General features: G+C 39.2%; 1 protein-coding gene across 1 annotated transcript; it reads left to right on the forward strand.

Moving 5' to 3' along the window:
- LOC128365355 (ras GTPase-activating protein 1-like) lies at positions 1 to 25,976 on the forward strand. Its single transcript, XM_053326056.1, has 25 exons — positions 1 to 1,224; positions 14,074 to 14,226; positions 17,155 to 17,290; positions 17,952 to 18,022; positions 18,820 to 18,937; positions 19,291 to 19,322; positions 19,877 to 19,929; positions 20,108 to 20,258; positions 20,425 to 20,503; positions 20,618 to 20,741; positions 20,852 to 21,008; positions 21,142 to 21,229; positions 21,553 to 21,633; positions 21,922 to 22,079; positions 22,226 to 22,302; positions 22,423 to 22,595; positions 22,687 to 22,846; positions 23,099 to 23,241; positions 23,726 to 23,841; positions 23,984 to 24,070; positions 24,158 to 24,225; positions 24,320 to 24,408; positions 24,555 to 24,632; positions 24,728 to 24,862; positions 24,962 to 25,976. Exons 1-25 carry the CDS (start codon positions 683 to 685, stop codon positions 25,043 to 25,045), a joined length of 3,153 nt encoding a protein of 1,050 aa, XP_053182031.1. The 5' UTR covers positions 1 to 682; the 3' UTR covers positions 25,046 to 25,976.
- The last annotated feature ends 2 nt before the right edge of the window (positions 25,977 to 25,978 follow it).

The following is a 25,978-nucleotide window of genomic DNA, read 5'->3' on the forward strand; positions in this document are numbered from 1 at the left end:
AGCGCAGCAGCGGGCAAGCCACCAGCCCCGAAACCCAGAAATAAAGGCGAACTTAGCTTGAATACGCAAGAAAATTTTACTTTGGTTTATCGACATGGGAGTCTGTATAGAGCAGCACACCGTTTCGGGGATCTAGGCGGTAAGGCTGTGTCGTTTGTGGACTCTACCCGAGACGACTGGAAACTCAGAAAGAAAGAAAGAAAACAACAACACTGGAAAAAAGAGACGGGGATTACACACTAACAGTGACAATAAAACAACACTCCCCGGAGAAGTGGTCTGCCTGGTGCCGAGGGTGAAGTCCGAACAGAAAAAACAGGAAATACTGGGTGAATTTATATTCGATTTGAAATATTTTGAATGTTAGTTTCCAGATAGTGTTTCTATGTGAACTTTAAACTCAGGAAACAATGAAGACATAGCGAGCAAGAACTCATCAAGTGTCTCGAAGCTGCTAGCCGTCCCGCTAGCGTTAGCTCGGCTATTGAAGCTAACGCCCGCTAGTGCAGCCAAATAAGCTAAGTTAGCTTTTCGGCTAGCGTTAGCTGGCTAGCTAAACGCGTTTTTTGAGAAACTTTTGGTGTTGTTTCCCTGGAGCCCAAACGCTGAAGGAGTATTGTAGAAACAGAGGGGAAGGGCAGGTTCCCTTCTGGACTTTTTCCCCTCTACGTATTTTTCTATTATGATGGCTGCGGAGGTCAGCAGTGAGGAGACGGGCTCGGTCACGACAGGGACAGGGGTGGCAGGCGGAGGAGGCCCGGAGACGGCCCCTTTCCCCTACTACTCCAAGTCGACCAGAGTGAGAGGAACTGATTTGGGGCAAGGACCACCACCAACCCTCCGCCAACATTCAAACACCTCTCCAGACTCGCTGCCTGACATGAGTATTATCTACCCCCAGTCTAGTGGGGATATGACCGGACCAGTACTGTCCGCAACAGGGAGTGGCGGAGCAGGAGGTGGACATTCAGCTTTCCAAGGAACAAGCTCAGGGACCGTGGGCGGCATATGCTGCTCTCCCACCTCGGAGGGTCCGGCTAGTCGGATTTCACCCACATCAACAGGCCCGGATGGGGGCTCTGCCTTCCCCCCACTGCCACCTCCTCCTCCGCCTCCAGGTTATGGGGCTCTTGGCGGCACTATGGATGAAAGTGACATGCAGGATGGACCGGAATATGAGGAAGAAGAGGCGGTGTTCCCCCTCACTGCACCTCCCACAAACCAGTAAGTATACTACCAGTAGAAATGACGTCTTGAAATCAACATTTTCATGCGTCCTGTATCGGTGGTTTTACTTGCTTCCTGCTGTCACACTCTGGATTTGACACACTGTTAACTCCAGTAGGTCATACACAAAGCTTGTGTTACTCTCACCTGTCAGCAGTTGTGATCTACACTTACAGCCCACTATTAATACTTTCTGTACTATGGGTTTTTATAACCAATAACCAAAGAGTTGTGGCAATGAGACCAGAGTGGCCTTATTGAAGTGATCTCAGTTTAATGATACGTTCATGTGATGATACACTTTGTTTGAACAGTTAAAGTTAAGTCAAACTGTTGGAATGAAATGTTTCCTCTACTCAGAATGACGCAAAGAAGACAGGATTAATGTCCATTTCATATATATTTTAAACTTTTACATAATTAATTTTGAAGTGATACATTAAGAGTAGGGATGCTAATTGATAAATTACTGATCAATCATAAACAATTTGTAAACTATAAGATACATCTTATTGTATGAGTAAAGTTGCATTTGAGTAATTGACATGAGTTATTTTCACTTTAGTAAACAGGACTGTAACTAATGATGATTTTCATTATTAATTGCTCTGTCGATTATGTGCTCGATTAATTAATTTGGTCCATAAAATGTCAGAAAATTGTGAAAATTGTCCCATATCATCCCAAGATTATATCCAAAAGTCTTGTTTTTCCGAACCAACGGTCCACAACCCAAAGATATTCAGGTTACTGTCATAGAAGATTAAAGACACCATAAAATATTCACATTTTTCTTCAAGAACAACTCCAAATGATCAAATATCAAAATAGTTGGCAATTAACTTAATAGTTAACGACTCAATTAATCCACTGATCTTTGCAACTCTAGCATGTATGTTAATAATAAACAATACAAATTATTTGCTGAGTCCACAGTTAAAGTAATACGTCACAAAAAAAAGTGATCTGCACTTAAAACTAAGCTTCGTCCAGTCTTGTACAAAAAGGGCTGTGGCATACATAGGTAAATTAAGATAAAGAAATTAAATGGGCTGTTGCGTTCTCCTGAAAACAGACTTAAGTCTTAATGATTTTCATTCAGGAAAATTAGTATGAAGTAAGACATAGATTATGTGTTCATTCTTTTTTTTATGATTAATATTTTATTGAGATTTTGAATATCACACATTACAAGTACACATGTAGCAAATGTTGGTTGAGTAGCAATGTTGAGACTTGTATACAGAAAATAAACAAGCATCTATATTATACAGTGGCAAAGAGAAACAGACAAGACAATGTACAAAAAAATAAGATAGGACGGCACAACAAAAACACAAAGAGGGAAAAAGATGGGGATGAAGACAAAAAATAATAACAGATCATAACGTGTTACATGCTCAGCGATGTTAGGTGTCGTGTTCAGGTTGGTTGCCATATCTTCTAATCAGGCTCTTTCATGTTGGACTAGTATCGCTCCCATTTCAAATTAAAGCTTTCCATTCTGTTTATTAGTCTGTATGATAATTGAATGAGAATTGCTGACATGTAAGCACAGTGCAATGATCCCAATGTTATGGAGTTCAGTTTGAGTCTGAGCGATGAAACATCTGCAGCTGATATTCAGAGGATGCACAAATACTTGTTGTGTTAATACTGTATCTTCTTAATTAAATTCTTTATTTTGATTAATTGTTTGTCTCTGCAGTGCTTACCAGATGATTTTCAGTGAAATATTATTCTCCATCATGCTATATGGAAACTAGAGGTGGGCTAAAATATAGTTTTGTTTGTTTTCTGAACAATTGTCTACTTATAGCTAGTCAGCTGTTTTGCCCCTTTTTAATATTGTTTATCTGCTGATAAGTCAGATCCTAAATGTAGAGTTAGAAATGTGTCTAGTGTCACAGATTGGTGTTTCTCCCCTCTTAAATGATCGTTGGGCGAATGCAGACATCAGCTTCAGATACCACTTTAATCAGACAACAACCAAGTTTTATTTTGGCCTATCATCATGTTACTCATGAAATTTATGATAAGTGACTGGGTGCTAGCAACGTTTGTCATTTTAACTGGCAAAAGTATCAGTCCTTGCTGGCTCAAAAGTGGCAACCTGATTTTTTTTACTAACAGGAAGGATAAAGGAGAGAAAAAAAAAGATTTAATAAGATAAAGTATGTTTATTTTCACTAGCGCATACTAGGTGTGCCTTTTTAAAATTCATATATGCAGTGAAATGCTTGCATTGTGGGCTGTCAAAAACAGGAGCTGGGCTGTAGCACTAGAAGGCTGAGGTGAACAAAGTATAGTAGAGTAAAGTAAAGAAAGAAGGATAGGCATTTCATCTGGTTTATTTTGGCCGATGTGATCCATTAGAATATGCCCAGATTGACCCCGATACGTCTCAGGAAATCTCAGTTTACAGTCCTCTTTACTAAATGGAAAGTATGTGATTGAAATACAATATTTTGTTTGTGATTAAAATGAAACAGGGCTAAAACCAGGTATTTGTAAACCCTTTTTAGTAGCAGCATGTAAAATGTATTATCCTAAGTTGTTTTTATGAATTTGTCAGGCATGCACACAAGCACATGTCCAAACCCGGGTGTGTGCTGGTGTTGTAATAACCTAAATACGGCCCTCCCATTTGTTACAGTCTCATTAGAGAAGAGCTGACTGAGCTTTGTCATTTCTGGCCCTCATACTGTGAGATATGGAAGTGCCTAGGCCTGGAGTGTGGATTCAGCTCTTATTTTAGGAGCTACCCTATATCTCCCTGTCAGATTACAGAGGAAGGGGAAGGCCAGCATTTCACCATTCTTGCCTGTACTGGTAATAAACAAGCCTAAATAGAATTAACCTCACTCAAATCCAAGTGCTTACATATAGCACTGGCATGGAAGTAGTTGTTTTGCCAAGGGAATACTTCTCCATCGGTTTGCACTTGCATTCCAGTTTATCAACTTGTAGTGTTGCCAGAGACGCACTGGAACAGTTGTCACTTGTGCATGAATGGCATTGATTTTCTTTGGTCTTGCTCGTTTCACAATGAGAGACTTGTAGTCGAATGTTTATCTGACACTTTCACCAACACACATAACGTAACACGCTGGTGAGAGTCGAAATGAATCAACTCACTCTGTCCTTTCCTGAAACACTTTGCTCAACTGAGTTGTGCAAGGAACATGCACAACTCATCTTTTCCTCTTTTGGGTTTGTGGTTTTGTTGAATTGGTTGTAGTGGTGATGAATACACCGGAAAGATGGACCACAGAAGTTGCTGGTTATTATTAGCCAGCTGTTTCCCAATAGGTGTTGTGAAGTCTATTGTCTATGACAATATTCATAAAAATGAAGTTCACTCTTACAGCATTTACAGGCCTTGAGAAGTACACACTAAGAAAAATACTGACAAAAAATAAGCTTTTATGATGTACTATTTTCCTCACATTAAAGAATATTTATGACGATGTATTGGTTCAGTTTTCAATTAAATAGTTTATTGTTACCAGAGAAATGTAATTAGAAAAAATCTGGTTCATAAAACATTGAGATCAAATGCTAAATGAATGTATGCCTGTGCTCATCATGAGAACACCTGCAACATTGGCAATATTTGCAAGGCCAGACACAGGCTCTTCTAAGAGTGAGGCACACTGCCTTCATTCATACTCTGGTGTGGCATTGGATGCCTCTCAAGAGCAGACAAGTTATAAGGTGCTGCCCCTGCCATGTAATGATGCCCCAGTTAAGGCGAGGATATGTCCCTCCTTCAGGATGTGTCACTGATTCACTGTGATAGACAGGGGACTCTCTGTGAGGTTATTGTCTGATCCAGTGATGTTTTCCTATAGATGATGCTTTATCTAATATACAGGTATTCAGGCAGAATGCATCACAGTCATAGACATGGGTCAATCTCTGGCCTGGAGGAAGTGTAAGGAACCCAATGGCACGTTATATGGCATACAATCAACTCATCTACTGTCATGCAATGTATGTGAATGTCCAATCCATGCATATAAAAGACATGCATGCATTTGTTTTTTCTTGATGGACTTTGTCACAGTGTTTTTTTCATTGTGCTTATAATAGCATACCAAATTTACCATTGGCAGCAATGGATGTTACATTCACAGCTGACTACCCTGAGTGATTGTGAATCACACCCTGTCTCTTCAGGTGTGTAGTGAGCTTTGTATGCTTCTTTAATTGGGCTCCTAAACTGATGTTGTATTCCTTTGAGTTATGTTAGCAGCCTGCGATGTACATGTTTAAAGAGTGATGGTGGAAAACTTCCACACTGCTGGAAGTAGCCCCACTGTGTATTGCACAGTGACTGTGAAAACTTAACTTGGCACATTTGCAGAGTGCTGTAAGAGTGAATGTGTGTGTGTGTGCGTGCGTGCGCGTGTGTGTGTGTGTGTGTGTGAGTGAGAGAGACAAACAGCAGTCCCATTTATTCACACCTCTGTAACACAGTATGTCATTCATAAACAATGGCTCCAGCGCTGCAGTAAGAATTTCACACTCATGATGTCTTAACGAAGAGGCAAGCGTGAAGATGTCAGGTGGTCCCAGCAGCGTTCATTGCTGCTGCTTGTAGAAACCTTCAGCCTAATGCCCGAGCTTAAACAAACAGCACACTGGGAAATGAGTCGTTGATTTTGAGTTTCCACGAAGATTAGAAAGGATTTTAAGTCATAAATGGTTCCCCAGAGGAATTGGTGGTTGGAGGAAGGAGGGAAAAAAAGGAATGAAAAGTTGGATTTGAAGATCAGTGGCTGTGTGAACGAGTTTACCTATTTGGCAGTTGGCAGTGGAAACATTGCCTTAACTGCAGTGTTAATTGAGCACCCATACTAACTAATTTCCCTTTGTTTAAGATGGCAGATACAATGGAGTTCTAAAATTGGCACAAGAATCATGTCACATAGTTTAATTAGGTTATACCCATATGTTACAACTAGCCAACAGGGTTTTATTAATGGGGTAAGATCAGTCATCACACAGTTTTGATTACAGATAAACCAAGCAGTTTGAATTAAGCGTGCAATTTTTTACAGCAATTACAGCAATACTTTTACCTGGAAAGCTATACTGTTGCAGCTTATATAAATCTGTTTTCACAACTGCCATCTCAGGCTGCCAAACATTTCAGAAAAGGATGCACATGTTGTAGTAAACATGGTGGGTTTACTAGACCCACTGATTAAAATACCAGATCCATTTTTATTGGTGAAAGCTCTGTGTTGTGCATTGATAAGGCAAAGCCTATGGTTTCCATGCATTTTCAGTGTGTTACGCAATGTCCTGTCATGCCCTTCCAATACCTACACTGCCCTGCCTTTTCTGTCCTGCATCCTGTTTTCAAGACTTCTGAGCCACTCATTGTGGCCTTAACAGGATCTTCAAAAGTATTTCAGTTGTGTTTGACAATACCCAGGATTTTTGATTTGAATGACTTTTCACATCAGTTAGGTGTGCTGAATAGTAAGTTAAATACCTTGCATTGTGAGTGTTACAGTGCCAGTTTAGACATGTGTACAATAGTATTACAGACATGACTTCCTACACAACGAATATGATAATAGTGTTATTAGGGAATTGTTACTTGTACAAAAGAACGGCAACACAACTGAAAGCAAGTTTAGCACATCTCTGTTGTATTTGAGATACACTGTCTGTCTTATGTTAACATTCTTAACTGGGCGTCTTTGCTTGTAGAAATCAAATGCTCATGAGGAACTGTATGGGTAGATGACAGTGAAGCCTATTGTCACTGATGTAATGATATTATTTCAGGGAGGCTGATTCACAGCAGGAAAGCCGAGATGTCGGCTTTGGTCCCTGTGTCTGGCTGGGCATTAAAATGAAGATGGTTGGTTAGCACTGAAGCTGAGCAAGGCTGAAGATGCATGGATGGCTCTTTCCCATCTTTCCATTTGTATGGTTTGAGTCTGCCTCTGTGTGCTGTCATTCTTTTATGCTGACTGAGGTAACAAGCTATCTGTCATGTGTTAAGCAAAACAAAACAAATTCACAGCTGCTGTCAGTCTGACACCTCCATTGCGCTTGATTTTTTTTTCTTTCCATTGTGGAAATTTGAGCACACAAATGTAGGTAAATGTTTAATGATCACAATTTGCATAATTGTTGTTTGACTTGGTTGGTGCATAAACCTGGGCAGTGTTCACATTAGAAGCTCTGGTGTTTATTTATTTACTAAAAGATTGCTTGAGCAGCAAGCTTCACATCACTGTGTGTTTTTATCTTTAAGCCTGGCTGAGGCCAGGTTTATAGAAAACTACTCTCCAAGGCCAGTGCTAGTCATAAGGTTGATTTGTTTCCACAGATGCAAGTCTGTATATCTGAGTGTTTACGGGCTGCACATGAATGTGTACTCATTCATCCAGTTGCCTATGTGTGCTGATATGCCACTCCCTACTGTTGCTGTCCGACTGCTTGAGAAACCAATAGGCATCATGCTCATGATGCATGACTTTATGAGAGAGAAAGAGGGGAGAGTGAAAGGCAGAGAAAGTCAGAGGATGAAGTGAGAGCCAAGACTACAGAGTGACACTTTTCCTCAGTCTCTTTATTGGGAAAGATCAACCTGTTTATCTCCTAAGAACAGTGGCTGGAGGATATCAGGACCTGACTTTGATCACTCAGTTTTTCTCTTATTAGTTAGTAAAACTGAATGCATGTGGGCTGTCAGTCTGCATCTCTTAGTGCTTATTTTACTTCCATGGATGTTGCTTATTGACCCTAGTGACGGGAGATGAGTGTCTCAAGGCAGCAGAAGGGTCACATCATCATGGCTCGTATGGATTTAGTGCTGTCTTTGCTATGCTTTGCACATCAGAGCTTACAGTTTTTGCCTGGCCAGCAGTCCTGTCAGTGGAGTGGGTACACCTTGTGAGACCACTGGACACATAGGAGGGACATGCAGCAGAGAGCGAACTCGGCGTAAGTGTGGCATCAAATAAACCTGCAGTTTCTTAACTCGCCTCCCAAACAATGGCCTGGTAGAAAATGCTGACAGTTCCTACTAATTTCTGCCTTTTGTTCAGTTTTTTAAATGTAATTATTCCCATTTTAATTCAGTTGTTCATTATTTAGTTTTTTAAAAAAAAAGGGAAATGATGCTAATCGAGGCTTTCTTCTGAATTATCAATGTTAATATTGCAGGAAATCTACTAAAGATCTTTTTGTGTCTATACTCTCATTTGAAAAAAGTTCACTGTGTAATTGTCAAACACTTGGTTTTGGGATTTTAATGGCAAAATGATAATTATATTATTCCCGGACCTGAAGGATAAAAGTCTGCTAACATGGTAAATAATATAGTTCTACTGGACTATAGCTCTCTTTTAAAATGTCATACTTTACTGGGTGTTAAATTTTTGTGTAGAAAATATTTTGTGCTCATTCTTTTCTGTAGAAAGTCGGCAGCTCCACTGAGGTGCATTTATAATGTACGGTAATGCAATGTTTCATTACTTTTTGATACTGATGAGAGCTGACAGTACGTCTGTGGAGATGTTCAAGAACAGCCGCATCCATCAAAACAGAAAAAGAAGAAGAGGGACATAAGCTGGATAGAAAGAGCTCACAAAAGAGCTTAATGAGAGACAGACAGGCAGACAAGGTCCAGCTCAATCAAGTTGCAGCAATCTGTGTCTGTCCCGTTAGCCTTATTGCCCCTAGAGACATGCCCTCAGAAAAAAAAAAAAAACCCAGTTTGTGTTTTCTATTATATGGTTACATTTAAGCTGTAAGGAAAGTGGATGAAGAAGAGACTTTGTGTATTTGTACTTTATTGGTTTTGGTCAGTGGAGTATATTTTGTGATAACTTGGTACCAAGCCATATAAGTATTTTAGCTTGGTATGACACACATCACCTCATACAGTTTAAATTTGCTTTATTTTCTTCACAAGACTGTAACTACTTGTATCTCAGTTTATTCTATTGATGTAATTTCATTTTTATGTCATTTTCTTCATTCATTTATTAGTCATTGCCTAATTCCTCCTATGTGGAGCCTATGACGTTCAACTTGCCAGCATTGTTTTCTTTCTGTGCTAAAATACCCTAATTATGAGTGAACATTAGCCTACAATTTATTTTTAATTGAATCATAAATCATATTTTCTCTCTGCGTTTACAGCACAATTTCATAAGTAAAAAAAAAACCTTAAGAAAAAAAAGTATTTTACTTTACTTACTTTAATTAGTAGTGCAGGGCTTCTTTCTAATCGTGCTGTTCTACTGAATATATTTACCCTAAAAACGTGGTCATATTTGTGCAGTTTCAGACAATTAGAGCTTCAGTAGTGTGTCTCTCCTTCCAGTTTGAAGAAGAAAACTATATTGTTCACTCTGTGTGCTTTCTGTGACATCATGGACGTATTTTCTAAATCAAAAGCGTAAAAAAAACCAGGGAAACCATAGTTGTATAGGACAGGTTTATCTGGGTCAACACTATAGGCATAATCTACACTCAGTTTGTCACGCCTATCCTGTCAGAGCTCTTGTGATGCAATGTTTTTAAGGCATTAAGCCTTAAAATATAGCCAGAAGGATTGTGTGCACAATAAATCATGCTGCTATGCTTGCTGTAGCCTAAGCCCTAGATTTTGTCATCTTGCCCAAGCTCACTAGGCTTGGGCATGTTTGATTTCAACAATGTGCAGTGATATTGTACTTGACAGCAGTTGACACAATTAGCAGAATTATGCATATCATTTAATCTTACATGTATGCTCGCTGAAACTGCTGAAATGATCGTCTTTGCAGCTTAAAGTGACTTAATAAACTTCCTGTGTGAAAGTTTCAGAATGTGACATAGGTGTTTTGGGTTGTTGAGAATGACACTGTGGGTAATTCCTCCCGCTCATTCACCAGTTTAAAGCATGCTCTTTTTTCTTAGTTGTGGCTTGGTTAATGTAGAATGCATGTGCAATGGTCATTTATAACAACTGGCAGAAGTTAACTGCGGGGCAACTGTATGCAGAGAGATATATGCCTTATTTTGAGTCGCGCGTCAGTAGAGGAGAGAAGCAAGACGTCACTGTGCTGCTCGTTGTTCATGTTCTGACACGACAGGGCATTCCTCAAGCTGATAGTAGCACTGTATCCTATTACCACTGTCATGGCCTGTGCTCAGTCTGTTTACTCTAACACCCTTCCTGCTTGCTTTACTCATGCCATCATGAACAGTATAATACAAAGCCTGAATAATGAAGCTCATAAATAAAGTTAGAGGAAATGTCTTAGACACAGCACATTCATTCTAAATCTTTATATAAATGGTTCTTGAGATGTGTTGTGCAAAGCATTGGTAAAGTTTAATTAAATGGCAAAAAAAAATACCACAATTCATTGTGACTTTTCATCCAAAACTCTAGACACCAGGATTTTAGTTGCTTCTGCATTAGAAGTAAATTAACATGGTTTGATCAATAATGCAGATGAACTACAGGCACTGTAGGCACAACAAATCCACATGGCTGAGATTGCTATGACTCACACCATATAGTACTGTGGTTAAGTAAGAAATGCCACAGCCATAAACTATGTTTTCAGCAAAATGACCACTAACCTAAACTGAGAATACAGCAGAGCAGCGCCATCCAATATGGTACCCAGTGGAAAGTTTGTGTATTGATAATGGATTATTAAAACACTGTAATACACCAGATTGGTTTATTTTTATTACAAGTCTTCCAAAAACTAGAGGTACAACAGCAAAATATTGCAGGCAAAAAATACTATTTAATATTTCTTGATTTAGGAGAATAAACCTTTTGATAACGATCCTTGGTTTTAGGCTTGCTAAGTTATTTGAGTTCTTTGTTGTTGTTTTTTTACTGGTGTTATGCTTGGTTTTGTAGAATAATGGCAGTTGTGATGTCTCACTTCTTAAATATTTTATGCCTTTTTATTTTTTTCCTTATCTTTATGATACCCATTTTTGCCATTTTCATAAATGTGGGTTGAGTGAGTAGGAAGACTAGTAATAGTTCACAGAAACAGAATATTGCTGAAGTACTAAAGTAACAGGGTTGAATATTTAAAAAAAATGGTATAAGAAATGTTACCCTCATGTCCTTTAATCTTTGAAATGCCTTTACAAGAATGCACTTTAAACCATAATGTGCTAAAGCTAACACACAGATGCAATACTTGGTGTATCTCTTTTTAATAGTGACCCATCATATGTTACTATTTTTGTACTTTCGCCTGAGCCCAGAATAGGCTAGCTGATAAACTTCTTGTGTACCACAGCTTAACCCACAGCAACAGCAGCAGGCTTTCTGGCTGCAGATGCACAGCCTTGGGCCAGTTGATCATATTGAATCAACATTTTGCTGCATTAGGCAATTTGTCCTATGTAACAGTGTAAAGCTTCAACCAAATAAATTTACTGTTGTCAAAACAGTATATCTTACAGGAGTGAGGCTTAGACTCAAGCCTGTGTGTGTTTAACTGGGCTTCTTCATGTTGACAAACAAACCTGGAGACTAATAGTCTGATGTCTCAAATTTTAAAATTAAAAATCTTCACAGAAAAATCCCATTAATTAAACAGCTTTGCCCATGAAAACACTGCTCACAGCCATAACAGACTAAACTTTGAACTATTCTGTAATACTACAGTACAGAGTGACACATAAACATTTAAAGTGATTTTGATTTGTAGTTTGCTTGTATTTGCTTGTAAATATAAACTAACCAGTTTAAATGTAAACCATCAGTTGTAGGTATTAGAAGGTACTGTTTGTTGTTGATAGGCAACAACAAGCCTGTTTGCATTTAGAAGAAGCATTTTAACCCTGTGTTGTCTGTTAGTTTGCAGCATGCTATCATAGACAGACTGAATCCTGCATCTTTTTGCAGCCATTAGTGCTACCTCAAGTTGATTTACAGCTAAGAACATAAAATGTTATCATTACAGTTCTTTGTTTGGTGATGTATGTATGAGCCTTCAGATATACCAGACTCTACTCTTTATTTGACAGTCATTTTAGAGAGAGACAGGAAACACAGGTAGAGGCAGATACAAGTATGTCATGCAAAGGTCCATGACCGGGAATCAAACCATGGATGTTGCGGCCACTGGGTTGCCGCATCAGGTTTTGGAGTCTGAGCTCTAGTTACAAACCAGCATTTTCAGTCATGATCCATGCAGTCGAGTGCCATGCTACACTCCAAGTTGCAGGTATGACATTGGCTGCTCCCTTTGTTAGTTGTGTAGAATTGCTAAAAGCAATGGAATAGAATGTTTTTGGGAAGTTTGGCTCAGAAACCCAGCCCAGGATTTTTCATGGACTAGTTCAGAACTTCAAACTTCATACATTTCATACTCCCTCTCCTCTTCCTCAGCCTCCTCTCAGGAAGTCTTCCCCAGCTTACTCTGTCCTAGCAGACTTCACCATGTGTCCCCTGCTCACCTTAACCAGATGGGAGCCCTTCAGGTCTCCTGTGAAAAGAGCTACTGCAACTCATTCAGCTTCTCACCGCTAGATGTTTTTAAAGTCGCTGCCCACTGTTCTAAGAGGCACCAGTGGCCTAAATTTGTAAAAGCTTGTTCATTGTTTACCTTAGCTGGCAAGGTTCTGTCAAGTTCAGCCTCACCTGCTGAAATTTTAACCAGTGTTGGCTTCTGTTTAATTCAGAGAGCAGCAAGACTTATTTAATGGTGTGTTGGAAATTCAAAAATGAAAGCTTTTGGCTTTTAAGCTTTTAGGTGACTTCTCCTTTCCATTTGTTTTAGAATATGTGGCTTGTTCATTTTGTGAAGGTTGTACTTCAGTTCACTTCAGATCTTTGTTGTCCCTCAAGGGGAAATTTGATTTGCAGTTGAGGGCAAAAACACAAACACAACATACAAGAGGACATGGGACATTAATCACACAGCAACTACTCAGAGATTAGGAGGTAAAAATGTAGTGTTCTGGTGAAGGGCTGGGCAATTAATCGGAAAGTTAAAACCAAACTTTCTAGCTGACCTAATTTCAGTCATGTTGATTTATTTGATTCATTTATCTATTGTATATAGGCTGCCATCTACCACTACAATGCCCTGAAAGTAGAATAATGAATCCAACCCTATATGCACAAGGACACCGCTAGCTGTACCTGCCCTCAGCCTTGTTCCTCTTGGCAGTTTAAAACAGTGTCATGAACCATACATTTCCAGTTTAACAGACAAAACAACTCAAATGCTGGTGGTAGATGCAGATGAGCAAGAGCTAGTACGCTAATACACATTTTATATATATTTTTTATAGCGAGCCAAAGTTAAACCAGAACATCAGGGTCATTGTTCCAAAAACAGAAAGCTCTCTAAAACCTAACATGTCTAACATTGACATTTTTATTTCCTCAATATTCCTGTTTCAGCAGCCTTTAGAAACCCCTAACTCATTTCCCATAAGACTCTCATGGGTTAAATGCCACAGATTGACAAAATATGCAAGGCCATCGGTGATATGATGGGTTGCAATTAGTTCAGACATGTCTGACAGAAAAACAAAGAAGCCTGAACAGTGTAGACATTTTTGGACAGCAGAGCTCACAACTAAACAGTTGATGAATCTTTTGTGATGACTCAATTCATTTTATGGAAGCTGTAGTTGTTTTTTTTTGTATGTTAATAATTTCTTTCTTAGATGGCAAGAGACCCCATTCAGTTACATCACATTTTAGTTTGACTTTTCACAAAAAAGTATTCTGTTTACCGTTTCATGGTTATACATACACAAGATGCTATTTGTATACATGAATAATGTCCTAATCCATTATCTACCTGTTTCCCCTTTGTCTGTCTGTCTCAGGTGGTACCATGGCAAGCTAGACCGAACCATTGCTGAGGAGCGGCTGCGCCAGGCCCGGAACCCTGGCAGCTACCTCATCAGGGAGAGTGACCGCCGGCCCGGTTCCTTTGTCCTGTCTTTCCTCAGTATGACCAACATGGTCAACCACTTCAGGTAAGAGTATTTTTAACATGCAGAAAGAAAATCTCTGACATCTGAATTTGTAGCAAAAGCTGGTTTAAATCCTGTAGTACTTCTCAAAATAGAAGTTTTTTCGGAGCTCTTCAATAAGATCCACTCAGGTGGTGCCATCATAAATGCCATCTACAGAGACATAACATTACCTTATTTGGGTTGTTTTTTGTCTAGTGCTGCTTTGATTTACTGGGAAACAACATTGTTTGTGAACAGAGGATTTCCTTAAAATGGAAGGGTCTTTAAGGTTTGGCACCTACTTTTTTGTTAAGCACACTAAATGCAGGGTTTTCCCCAGATTATTTTGAGACAAAGGTAGCAAAGGCTGGAGAATGTACACAGTTTTTGTGTGCACGTTTAGTGTTGTGCGCTTAAGTGAAAAAAAACAATTGACAAACAAAAGATGGAACAGAAAGATGAAAAATAAGGGTTGTGACAAGTGACAGTGTTTATTTTATAGCCCTGGGACAATATACTATCACCATATCCGGGTGCAAATTCAATTTAGAATCAATTCTCAAAAAAAAAAGACGGCACTATTTTCAGTCCCTTACTCCATTAAAGCAAAAAAATGCTTGCAACTGCTGCAACTCCACCCTGTGCATGCTGTCAGTGTCCTGTACTGTCCTTGCAGTGAATTCCGCGTTTTTTGTTCCACATGCCGTAATTCACAACAAAGGGCAACATCACTAAGTAGAGTGCAAGGATAGGGGAATTACACAAGTTATTCATTAACTAGTAAACAAGAGGACAGAAATCAGTTGACTACAGTGACAGCCCAACTTCAGGAGAGCCGATACTAAAGTGAGGTTTGAGAGGTGGTTTCCGGTGCCTGTTGTGTCATTGTAGACTACCTCAACCTATTTGTCACAGTCATTCAGACACACAGTTCAGGGTTTGTGAACGATGTTTTTATAATAGGTATCAACATGTACGCTTTGATGTCTGCTGAAACCCACCACTCGTGTGTGGGTGCGTGACACATAAGACTTTCTTTTCATGCAATTTGTGTGGGTGGACCTGAAATAAAAGAAAGGACAGCACACTTATCTAGTAGTAATACCTTGGGGGTATTTTACAACCCTTACAGTCAATAAAACAAGACTGATTAGGCAATACAATCTGTCCTCCCCCTCACTGGATATGTAATATTCAGTATGTGGATACATTTACCCTGCAGCTCACACATAAGCAGTGAAGATGTGCTCTTTCAGACCAAGGTCAACAATGAAGGCACATATTCTACTTAAAATAATGTAAATACCTTTTAGAGTGGCTTCCTTCAAGGTGTGTAATGATATTGAATGATGAAGTAAAAGTATTCATTGGTACAAGAGGCTACTAAGAATGTGGGAACATTAAGCATTTATAGATAGCACCCAAGCTTCAGCATTTCCTGATGTGTGTTTAAGACATGAGGTGGGGGTGTGAAGGTCAAACTATCAATTGACTTCTGTCTGTGTTGTTCTAATTTTGGTCACACTCTGTTGCCTTATTTCTGAAAGGGAAGTGCCCTTCATCACAGAAGTTTAAGTTTATTTTGTTTGTGAACAAAAACACAACAATATATAACTAATAAAATAAACAGTAAACATGTAGCAAACTCTCAAGTAAACAAAGTCTCAAAAGCATAAATAGACAACATAAATAACTATATATCTGAAAAGAAGCAGAAAGAAGTGTACCCTTATATGATCCTACCCCTTCTCTTTTAACTCAATGTTTATCATATGTACCACTCACAAATAACTACCCTAATACTATTATATACAATCAAAATGTCTTCCTACTGTCAGTCAGATATAACTCAGACAATGACCTCAACATTTATCCCAATAGTCCCTTCCTCATCACTACACCTCTTTAAAAGTAACTTTTAATGTACTATATCTAATGATTGTGCATTATTTTACATTGACATGGTATTGTTGTTAAAAAATTCAAATGAAGGCTTCGGCTAATATTTTGTCTCACAGTGGACACCAGTCTGTGACCCGTATGCCATTGTGCACACTCTTTAATAGGCAGTTTACAGGCATAGTGGTCAATGTGCCCAGCCAAATTTACTTACTGGTTATTGGGTTTGTGAGCTCACGTTTTATAGATGAAGTCATTTATTATAGGTTCACTAGAATCAGTTTTAAAAAAAATAGCATTTCCTGTTACTGCTACCTCTACTGCTCTACTGCTTATATTTGACCTGCTGGTCCTAATTTGACACCTTAGAGAGGAAATGGTTTGTGGTCTGAGAAATTGCAGACATTTCCTCCACAAAATGCACTTCTCTAATTAAGTAACAATGACATCATCTCGTTCACTCATATGGGTTTAATGTGGACCCATGATGTCATTGATGCTGGAAGGAAATAGCCTGTCTGCGAGGAAGTTATGATCACAAGGTTAATTGCGGGACACCTACACCTCAAAAGGTTGATAGCCCTCAATTGTGCATGCAGTAGATGAGTAATTGGGCAAGTGCATTTATTATAAACCCTCAATCAAAGATCCTCTCAGCAGATGACAGTGAATTAGGATTAGTTGCGCTGCAATGGGATAGGTTTAGAGCTCTACTCCTATCATGCCATTGTAATTAATCATTGTAGGTATTTTGAGGTTTTTGTCTGAATAGCAAATTATAGATATCATAGTCATGACAGCTGGATTCAACAGGGTTCTCTCTCTCTCTCTCTCTCTCTCTCTCTCTCTCTCTCTCTCTCTCTCTCTCTCTCTGTCTCTGTCTCTGTCTCAGTAATATTTACTATTACATGACATAGTACTGTAGCAGAAGCAGCACTAATGAAATACATAACTTCACTTACATATTAATGAATAACTGTCCAGCGATACAATTAGCCTGTATCTAAAAATAACTGTGCTGTCTTTTATCATTGTGTGCTCTCTCAACAGGATAATCGCCATGTGTGGGGACTATTACATTGGTGGGCGGCGGTTCTCTTCTCTGTCAGACCTGATTGGTTATTACAGCTATGTGTCTTGCCTGCTAAAAGGAGAAAAACTGCTATGCCCAGTGGCGCCCCCAGAGGTAAGAGTGACCTTATGGCTGTTAGTATAGATTACCCACATGCCAAGCTTTAAAGGACAATGTCAGCACATTTTAAATAATTCAGATCTTCTTTACCCTAAAAGTTAAAACTCTTTACACAGCTTGTGTGACATATAACTTGATATTTGCTATATTAGTTATTATTTCTCTGTTAGCTGTTAGTTACTTTTCTGTTAGAACTTTACCTCAAGTAAAACATAATTCAAGCTATTGCCATATTCATGCAAAAACCATGACAATGAAAATGCAAAATGAAATCCACCCTGAAGAAATATTGTCCAATAAAACTCTTGTAACCTGATAGCATGTGTGAAGGTTAAAACACCGGGCAAAAAGAATGTACCTTTTATTAACTTGAAAGAAACCTTATTCGGCTACTTGCTCAATGTACAAGGGAGTATTTTTCATATCTTTCCTCTCCCTTTTTCTTTTGCCTTGGGGCAGAATTCAAAACTGTTTAAGGCAAAGCTCAAGCAAATGCAAATTACCTTTTTATAGCTGAGTGAGTGTGATATCTCCCAGAGGGAGATGTAGTAGAATACTTGATTTTGTGGAATAATTGGGGGGATTTAACATGGGTGTCGTTTTAGAAGGTCAAGGCTGAGAATGTAATTTTTCTTCTTTGTGTGGATGTTTCCAGCCTGTAGAAGACAGGAGGAGAGTCAGGGCCATACTTCCATACACCAAAGTGCCAGATACTGATGAGATCAGGTAAGTGTGTGTATATTGATGCAGAAGAGTTTTCTTGTCTTACATCTGTTTTAGCATGACATATTCCTATCTAGCCAGTCATTACTTAATAGTAGTCTCACACATATGATCCACAAAATTTGAGCCATGAACAAGAACTGATTTCCTTGTTTTATTGTATTTCTCCCAAAGAGCAGCCTAGTTTTCCTCAGATTGTTGGGCATGTTACAGGCCTGTTCTTCCCTTCATAGCAGCCTGGAAAGCACATCATCTGACTTGTTAATGAAAAACAGTCTTGTCCCTGTCATTAAGCTGCAGTAGGCACACTTACTGATGATCCCAGCTATCCCTGATTTCCTAAATCTGATAAACATCTGTCTGAAGTCAACCTCAACCCCGAGTCTGCCAGCAAGCCACAGGCTCAACTGAGTAGAAAGACATGCACTATTTACCTCAAACATTGTGTGTGTCAGAGGAGACACCTGCTGGCAATATTGTGGTATCACAGTTTACTCCAAATAAATAGACATTAAGCAGTTTCTTCAGCTGGATTTTTTAAATGTTAAATTCCCTTCACATTACACATTATGGTCAAGATAATCACATCTTGGCCTTCAGTTTGACAGAGCAACAGTATGTTAAAGAGAGATATGGTGTAATATATCATGATAGAAACCTATGCAGAGCAAAGCTTACAAAGATAATAAGTAGATATTAAAAGAAACAAAATAAGCATGAAATATAGAACTTACAAATTAAACAATCTGCAGTGTTACAACATTATTCATCTCTCCAATATTCATTGTATGTGTCTCCAGCTTCCTGAAAGGGGACATGTTTATTGTTCACAATGAACTGGATGATGGCTGGATGTGGGTGACCAATGTTCGCACAGAGGAGCAGGGCCTCATTGTGGAGGATCTTGTTGAGGAGGTGGTGAGTACAGCACGGAAGGGGAACGACATGTGTTTATTTTACATGATTTGTATCAAGACATTAAAGAGAAAGCTCCTGAAAAGAGATAAAAACTGATAGTTGTGTCTGCATAGTAAAATGGTGTAGTGTGGTTCAAAACAAACCAATACATGATGGATTTTTAAAAATATTATTGTTCCCTCTTTTTTCCCAGTAATTTTTTGGGAAATAATATATTGTTTAAAAGCAGCTTGAACAGTACTCAAGGTTGTGATATAACAAATAACCATATATCCAAAGACATCACATTGACTGCAGCCATTGGTCTGTTAGACTTTCTGTATTGACAGATTTCTGTTTCTGATACTTTCTAGGGGCGTGAAGAGGATCCACATGAGGGAAAAGCGTAAGTTTAAGCGCTGGACATTTTTTTTTTGAATAATATCTGATAATTTGGTCATCTCTGCAACAGAATGTTGACTTGTTGTCCATACCATCCATACACACGAGCAAACTCTGCTGGAGCTGTAAATCATTGTGTCGTAACAAACAGAACAGCATGGCAGCACTGTGTAAAGTATGAGTCATTATTGTGTCCTCATCTATCATGTCCTTCAGCCTTGGCAAATCTTCAAGTCTGACTAAGTCATTAACTCTAACCCAAACAATGTAAGCATGCCAAAGACCCATGGGCCTCTGTGAGAGGATGGATGTTATACATTAATTTATGGTCGTAGTTATGCCCTTCTTTCTTTAGCATATTTGATATGTTTGCAGACCACTGTGATTCATTTTGAAAGAACCAGGCAGTCATTTTACTATAATGAAAGTCCTCAGCACGGATGTGGGTAATTAAATATTTGTTGGCAGTTAGAAGCACTGAACATTAGCACTTTGTTGATTGAACTAATTCTGTTGTCTGCTTTTCTTCTTCTGTTGCTCGTGTTGGATCTCTTACAGCTGGTATCATGGGAAGATCACTAAGCAAGAGGCCTACAATCTACTGATGACAGGTACCATTCATCTTTGCATCCAAAGTTATGAATCACTTGGAACATTACTATGCATTATTTTTTCTTGTAAATAAGTTGAGGGTATTAAATCCCATTCATCAAAATGTATGACTGAGTATACACTAAAATCTATTGCTCTCTCCCTCACTTCATTTCTTTTACTCTCTCTCATGCGTAGTTGGCCAGGTGTGCAGTTTTCTAGTCCGGCCATCAGACAACACACCCGGGGACTACTCCCTCTTTTTTCGTACCAATGAAAACATCCAAAGGTTTAAGATCTCCCCCACCCCCAACAATCAGTACATGATGGGGGGGAGGTACTACAACAGGTGTGTGTGGCAATATGTTTGTGTTTAGATGTTATTATATCACAGTCAAAAATAAAACTGAAAAGCTAATTGTATCATTTTTGAAGATGTAGCCTTCAAAAATCTGGTATTCTGACTCATGGTTACTGAGTTGTGACACGTCATTTACTCTCTTTGTCTCTGGCAGTGTTGATGACATCATAGACCATTACAAGAAAGAGCAGATTGTCGAAGGTTTCAATCTGAAAGAACCAGTGTCAGTGCAGGTGGGTACAAGTATAAGTAAAAAATAACTAAAATGCTCTTTGATTAATTGTGCCTCTGTGGGTGTATAAAGTGTGAATTATTTATTTATTCTTTTATTTATTTCTTTTTCTTAGCACCAGGAACAAGTTCTTAGTGACACAGTGGATGGGAGAGAAATTTATAACACTATCAGGCGGAAAACAAAAGATGCTTTCTACAAAAACATCGTCAAGAAAGGCTACCTCCTGTTCAACAAAGGTGTGTCAGCCTCTTTTTAATATCATGAATAATATATCTCATTCCTGTCATGGAATCTATCAGTGAGTACTCTTATAATAACAGTTGTCATTGGTTCCTCTCACCTTCAGGCAAAGGCAAACGGTGGAAGAATCTTTACTTCATCCTGGAGGGTAACGATGCCCAGCTCATCTATTTTGAGAGCGAGAAGAGAGCCACCAAACCCAAAGGGCTGATCGACCTAAGTGTGTGCTCCGTGTACGGTGTGCATGACAGTATGTTTGGCAGGTGAGATGTCAAAATGTTGTTCCTTAGTCTAATTTAGTGAAGTTGGCAGGAAGAGCTGAATGGTCTTTTTAATGATTCATCATCTTTTACAAAGTAAACTCTTTTTCTATCATTTCTTTTTTTATCTTTTCAGGCCAAACTGTTTCCAGATTGTTGTCCAGCACTTTAGTGAGGAACAGTACATTTTCTACTTTGCGGGAGAGGCTCCAGAGCAGTCACTGGTAATAAGAGGTTCCACATGTTCTTATCAGTGTTAACTGTGTAATCAAACATAGCAAAAGCTCATGCATATCTATTTTGTCCAGATGATGAGAAAAACATCTGAACTGGTGTTCCATCTCTGAAAATGACTTAACATACTGTACCTGCTCCTGATATGTTATGTTCAGAATATGAACTCTAACTTTCTGTCTCATACTGACATATTCCTGATTACATCTTTCCCCAGCTGCCTACTTGTTTTATTTAAGTACTAGTAGTGTTAGCAGTTACAGTGTTCTTGTGATACCAATGTGCTGACAATTATCTTTTTTTTTTTTTCCAGGATTGGATGAAATGCCTTCATACGTTCTGCAGTAACCTAAGGAAAACCACTCAGCCCACTTCCAACAAGAGGCTTAGACAGGTACACCAAACATGTAGTCTGTAGACAAGTCCATCACTGTTGCTGCATAATTATCATTCATACATGCATACATTTGTTTTGAGGACTTGGTTGAGGTTGAGCACAACATTAGCATTTCGGTATATTAATGAAAAGTCAGTGGAGGAATGTTTCAACATCTTAAGATGAATGGACAAATAGAGGCATTAGTCTTTTTTTTCTTCCTTTTTTTGAAGTTGAGAGCATTTTTATTACAACCCATCCCTGCATGTTTGTTTTTGGTCATAAATCCCTATTTTTTTTCCCCAGGTGAGCAGCCTGATGTTGTATGTTGAGGAGGCCCACAAGCTGCCGGTGAAGTATTTCACCAACCCCTACTGTAACATCTACCTGAACAGCGTCCAGGTGGCTAAGACACACCCAAGGGAGGGGCAGAATCCCGTCTTCACTGAGGAGTTCATTTTTGAGTGAGTTAATCACATATGTGCCTTCTCCCTATTTTCCTCCCTCAACTTCTTTCACTCCTTCTTATCCTACTTCTGCATATTTCCAGTAACCTTTCAAAATTGACATTGTGTCCAAGACTAAAAAGTGTATTGATCTGTTGTTCCAGTGACCTGTCGAGTGAAATCAACAGATTTGAAATCAGCCTGAGCAACAAAACAAAAAAGAGCAAGGAGAGTGACATCTGTAAGTACATGTATCAATTGAATAATAAATACAGTCTCCCTAATAGAAGTCTGTTCTTTTACCTACTTTCTGTGGTTCATACTCTTTGTTTTCCTCCACACCTCCATCTCTCCCTCTCAGTGTTCATGCGTTGTCAGTTGAACCGTCTGCAGAAGGGCCAGATGATTGATGAGTGGTTCCCTCTCAGTTCCCACGTGCCTCTGAAAGGCATCGAGCCGGGCTCCTTGCGTGTACGTGCCCGCTACTCCATGGAGAAGATCATGCCCGAAGAGGAGTACTTCGAGTTTAAAGAGGTCTGATTTACCAAAAACTGGTATTTGTCTACTAACTGCTCTGTTATTCACTTAAACTTATAATGATGCAATGTTTGTGTGTACTCTGTAGATGATCTTGCAGAAAGAGTTTCATGTCATTTACGCTCTGGCCCATGTGTGTGGTCAAGACCGTACCTTACTGGCTAGCCTCCTCCTGCGGATCTTCAGACATGAAAATGCTGAGGCCCCGCTACTCAGGACACTCAATGACAGAGAGATTAACATGGAGGGTAAGACACACGTACACAAAACCAACATTAACTTAAAAAAAAAAAAGAAGGCATGTTTAAAGGAGAATTACTGGACTGTACCTTCAGTAGTTCACATTCAGACTTTTAACTCCTCTGGTGCATTTCATTATGGATTTTATAGGAATGTCTAGTTTTAGTTCATTTCTGTATACTTGATCACTGGAAAGCCTGCAGCTAATTGTTTGTTGAGTAGTTTATAAGAAATAAATACAACCATGTCCTTATAACCAGATGAGGCCACGACATTGTTCAGAGCGACCACACTGGCCAGCACACTGATGGAGCAGTACATGAAGTCCACAGCTACACCCTTCGTCCATCACGCTCTGAAAGACACCATTCTCAAGATCATGGAGAGCAAACAGTCCTGTGAGGTAAATATCTAAATATCTAATAGCACTTCCCTCTCACTCACAAAGAGCAATACAACCCTGCAGGAGATTTATCCTTGCACTTATCTGCGGTACAAATACACAGCATGTATATCCTATGAGTGCAGTCTCTCAACAACACTGCCAAAAAAAAAGCCAGAACAATGTGAATCTAGAAATTTGTATCGAGTTCATACACCTGTGGGAACAAATATCTACTATTTTTAATTTTTTTTAAATTCTCTTTCATTTTAACAATTATAACAAATATTAATGTATCTATCCAGGGTTGATCAGTATGTACCCAAAACACATGAAGTATCACTATTACAGGCTTCGTGTAAGGCACCTATTTTTGCATTCAGTTGCTGAAGAAAACTGTAGAATAAGAAAGTGTAGCTCATCTCATTGTTCACAACCATATTTACTGGATTCAAATGAATGTATCTTCATTTTTTCATGCTTTCTGTCTCTCCTTGTTTTTAAGTTGAACCCTTCTAAACTGGAAAAGAATGAGGATGTGAACCTGAACCTGGCTCATCTGCTCAATATCTTGTCTGAACTAGTGGAGAAGATCTTCATGGCTGCTGAGATCCTTCCACCGTAAGAACAAACACACACGCACATACAATCCTACACAGCACTGTTTGTGGTGTTCTGTCAGTGGATCATTTGTATAAGAAATACAAATGCAAGGATGCAATAGTCAAGAAAAAGACCCTCTCTCCCTGTTATGACCTTTCAGGATACTGAGGTTCATCTACGGCTGTCTGCAAAAATCCGTTCAGCAGAAATGGCCCAAAAACACCACCATGCGCACAAGAGTTGTGAGGTAAACAAACACATATAATTCACTTTCATTTTAGTGTGTGACTTTAGTGTTTGTTAATTCAAAGTCTAACATCCGTTCCTCTTCCAGCGGTTTCGTATTTCTAAGACTGATCTGTCCTGCCATTCTCAACCCCAGAATGTTCAACATCATTGCTGGTGAGCATCCATTCTAACACACACACACACACAACCTTCCTGTTTTGCTGTGACTTGTTATAATCTGTGTTTTTTACCTTTTATCTTCTTGCAGACCCTCCATCTTCAACAGCAGGCAGGACCCTCACACTGGTGGCCAAGTCTGTGCAGAACCTGGCCAACCTTGTTGAATTCGGCGCTAAGGTACAGAGTGCTTAGCTAAACCAGTAGCATGCAGAAGTATTGTTTTCATAGTGGGCATGTACCAGCAGAGTAGTTCTTGAGAATTGTTTGTATTTGTTCTGCCTGCTACTAGAGTGGTTTGACATATATTTTTCTATTCATTACAGGAGCCATACATGGAGGGTGTGAATCCTTTTATCAAAAACAACAAACATAGGATGATCATGTTTCTGGATGAGTTGGGGGTGAGGATTTTTTTTTTTTTTTTTGCCTTTTGATCAATTTACAATCTGCCATTCAGAAATTGAGATGTTCAAATAATTATGTGCTGCATTTGTAGAATGTCCCCGACCTCCCTGAAGCCACAGAGCACTTTAGGACAGACCTGTCACGGGACCTGGCTGCGCTGCATGAGGTCTGTGCCTCACACTCAGACGAGCTCCGGACGCTGAGCAATGAGAGAGGAGCACAGCAGGTCAGAAACTGATGCGAAAATCACTGTTGTGTTGACACAGCATGATTCATGTCGTACCTGTTTAAGAAGATTGATCTTATCCCTGTTTCCTCTCTTCAGCATGTGTTGAAAAAGCTGCTGGCCATCACAGAGCTCCTCCAGCAGAAGCAGGCTCAGTATGCCATGTCCAACAGCAACAGGTAGTACTGCACTCCTCCTCTCCTCCCATCTTCCCATCCTTCCGTCAAGTCTCCTTCATCGGGGTGCAGCAGAGGAGACCTAGCATGCTCTACCCTCATCACCTTGGCAACCCCTCCACCACCACCAGTCCCTCATCATGTTCTCCTCCGATAGTCCTGCTCATCCCCACCCACCTGTCATCATGTCCCATTCGCCACAAGAGAGCTATGCAACAACAGCCAAGTACAACAACCGACCGAGTACTTAAAAACAAAAAGAAAAAAAACTGACTGAGAGCTGTATGCACAGGAAAAAATATTTTTTCCCCTCATAAACTGTGTTCATGATTCTGACCTGGGTACATTTCATTCCCTTAATCACGAGGGCCAAATATTAAGATTTCAAAAGAGGTTTCTTTGTACCCACTATGTTTTGATAGCACAGGTTGCCAAAGTGTACCCCCTCCCCCCTTCCTGCTCAATATGAGGAAACTGACATGAAGAAGCTAGTTCTCTCTGTCTCCTTTTCTTGTAACTGGATTATGAGCGATAATGCTTTTTATACTGTAATTAGTGACTGATTTATTTTAAGTTTGTGACAATATCCGCAAAGTGCTGAAACTAGCATTTCTGTCTATTTGTTCCTTTTTTTTTCTCTTTGTTTTCTAGACTGGAACAAAGTCTTTCCGAAAAGTATGGTTATTTTATATTAAGAATAAATTCTCTTGCTGGAATCATGAGTATATAAGTGAGATGAGCTGAATTCTTTTTCCTCCGATTGTATCAGCTATTGTGATTATTTGGTTAAGTCTACTTTTTTTTTTTTTTTTTCAAACTTCGCAATGTCAGACAAGACACATAATCAGACACCAAGTAAAATGAAAAGTGTTTACAGCAGATTTTTGAAATAGTACAGACTGTATCAGACATGCATGCACTTATTAAACAGTTTTTGTAA

The sequence above is a fragment of the Scomber japonicus genome, chromosome 9, assembly GCF_027409825.1.
Source record: "Scomber japonicus isolate fScoJap1 chromosome 9, fScoJap1.pri, whole genome shotgun sequence".
NCBI lineage: Eukaryota > Metazoa > Chordata > Actinopteri > Scombriformes > Scombridae > Scomber > Scomber japonicus.

What these genes read in the sequence shown, in the direction of transcription:
- LOC128365355 (XM_053326056.1), top strand. Translation starts at nt 683, where the DNA reads ATGATGGCTGCGGAGGTCAGCAGTGAGGAGACGGGCTCGGTCACGACA. An exon ending in CAGAGAGATTAACATGGAGG is followed by an intron (nt 22,847 to 23,098) that starts GTAAGACACACG and finishes CCTTATAACCAG; the next exon opens with ATGAGGCCACGACATTGTTC. An exon ending in ATGAGAGAGGAGCACAGCAG is followed by an intron (nt 24,863 to 24,961) that starts GTCAGAAACTGA and finishes TCCTCTCTTCAG; the next exon opens with CATGTGTTGAAAAAGCTGCT.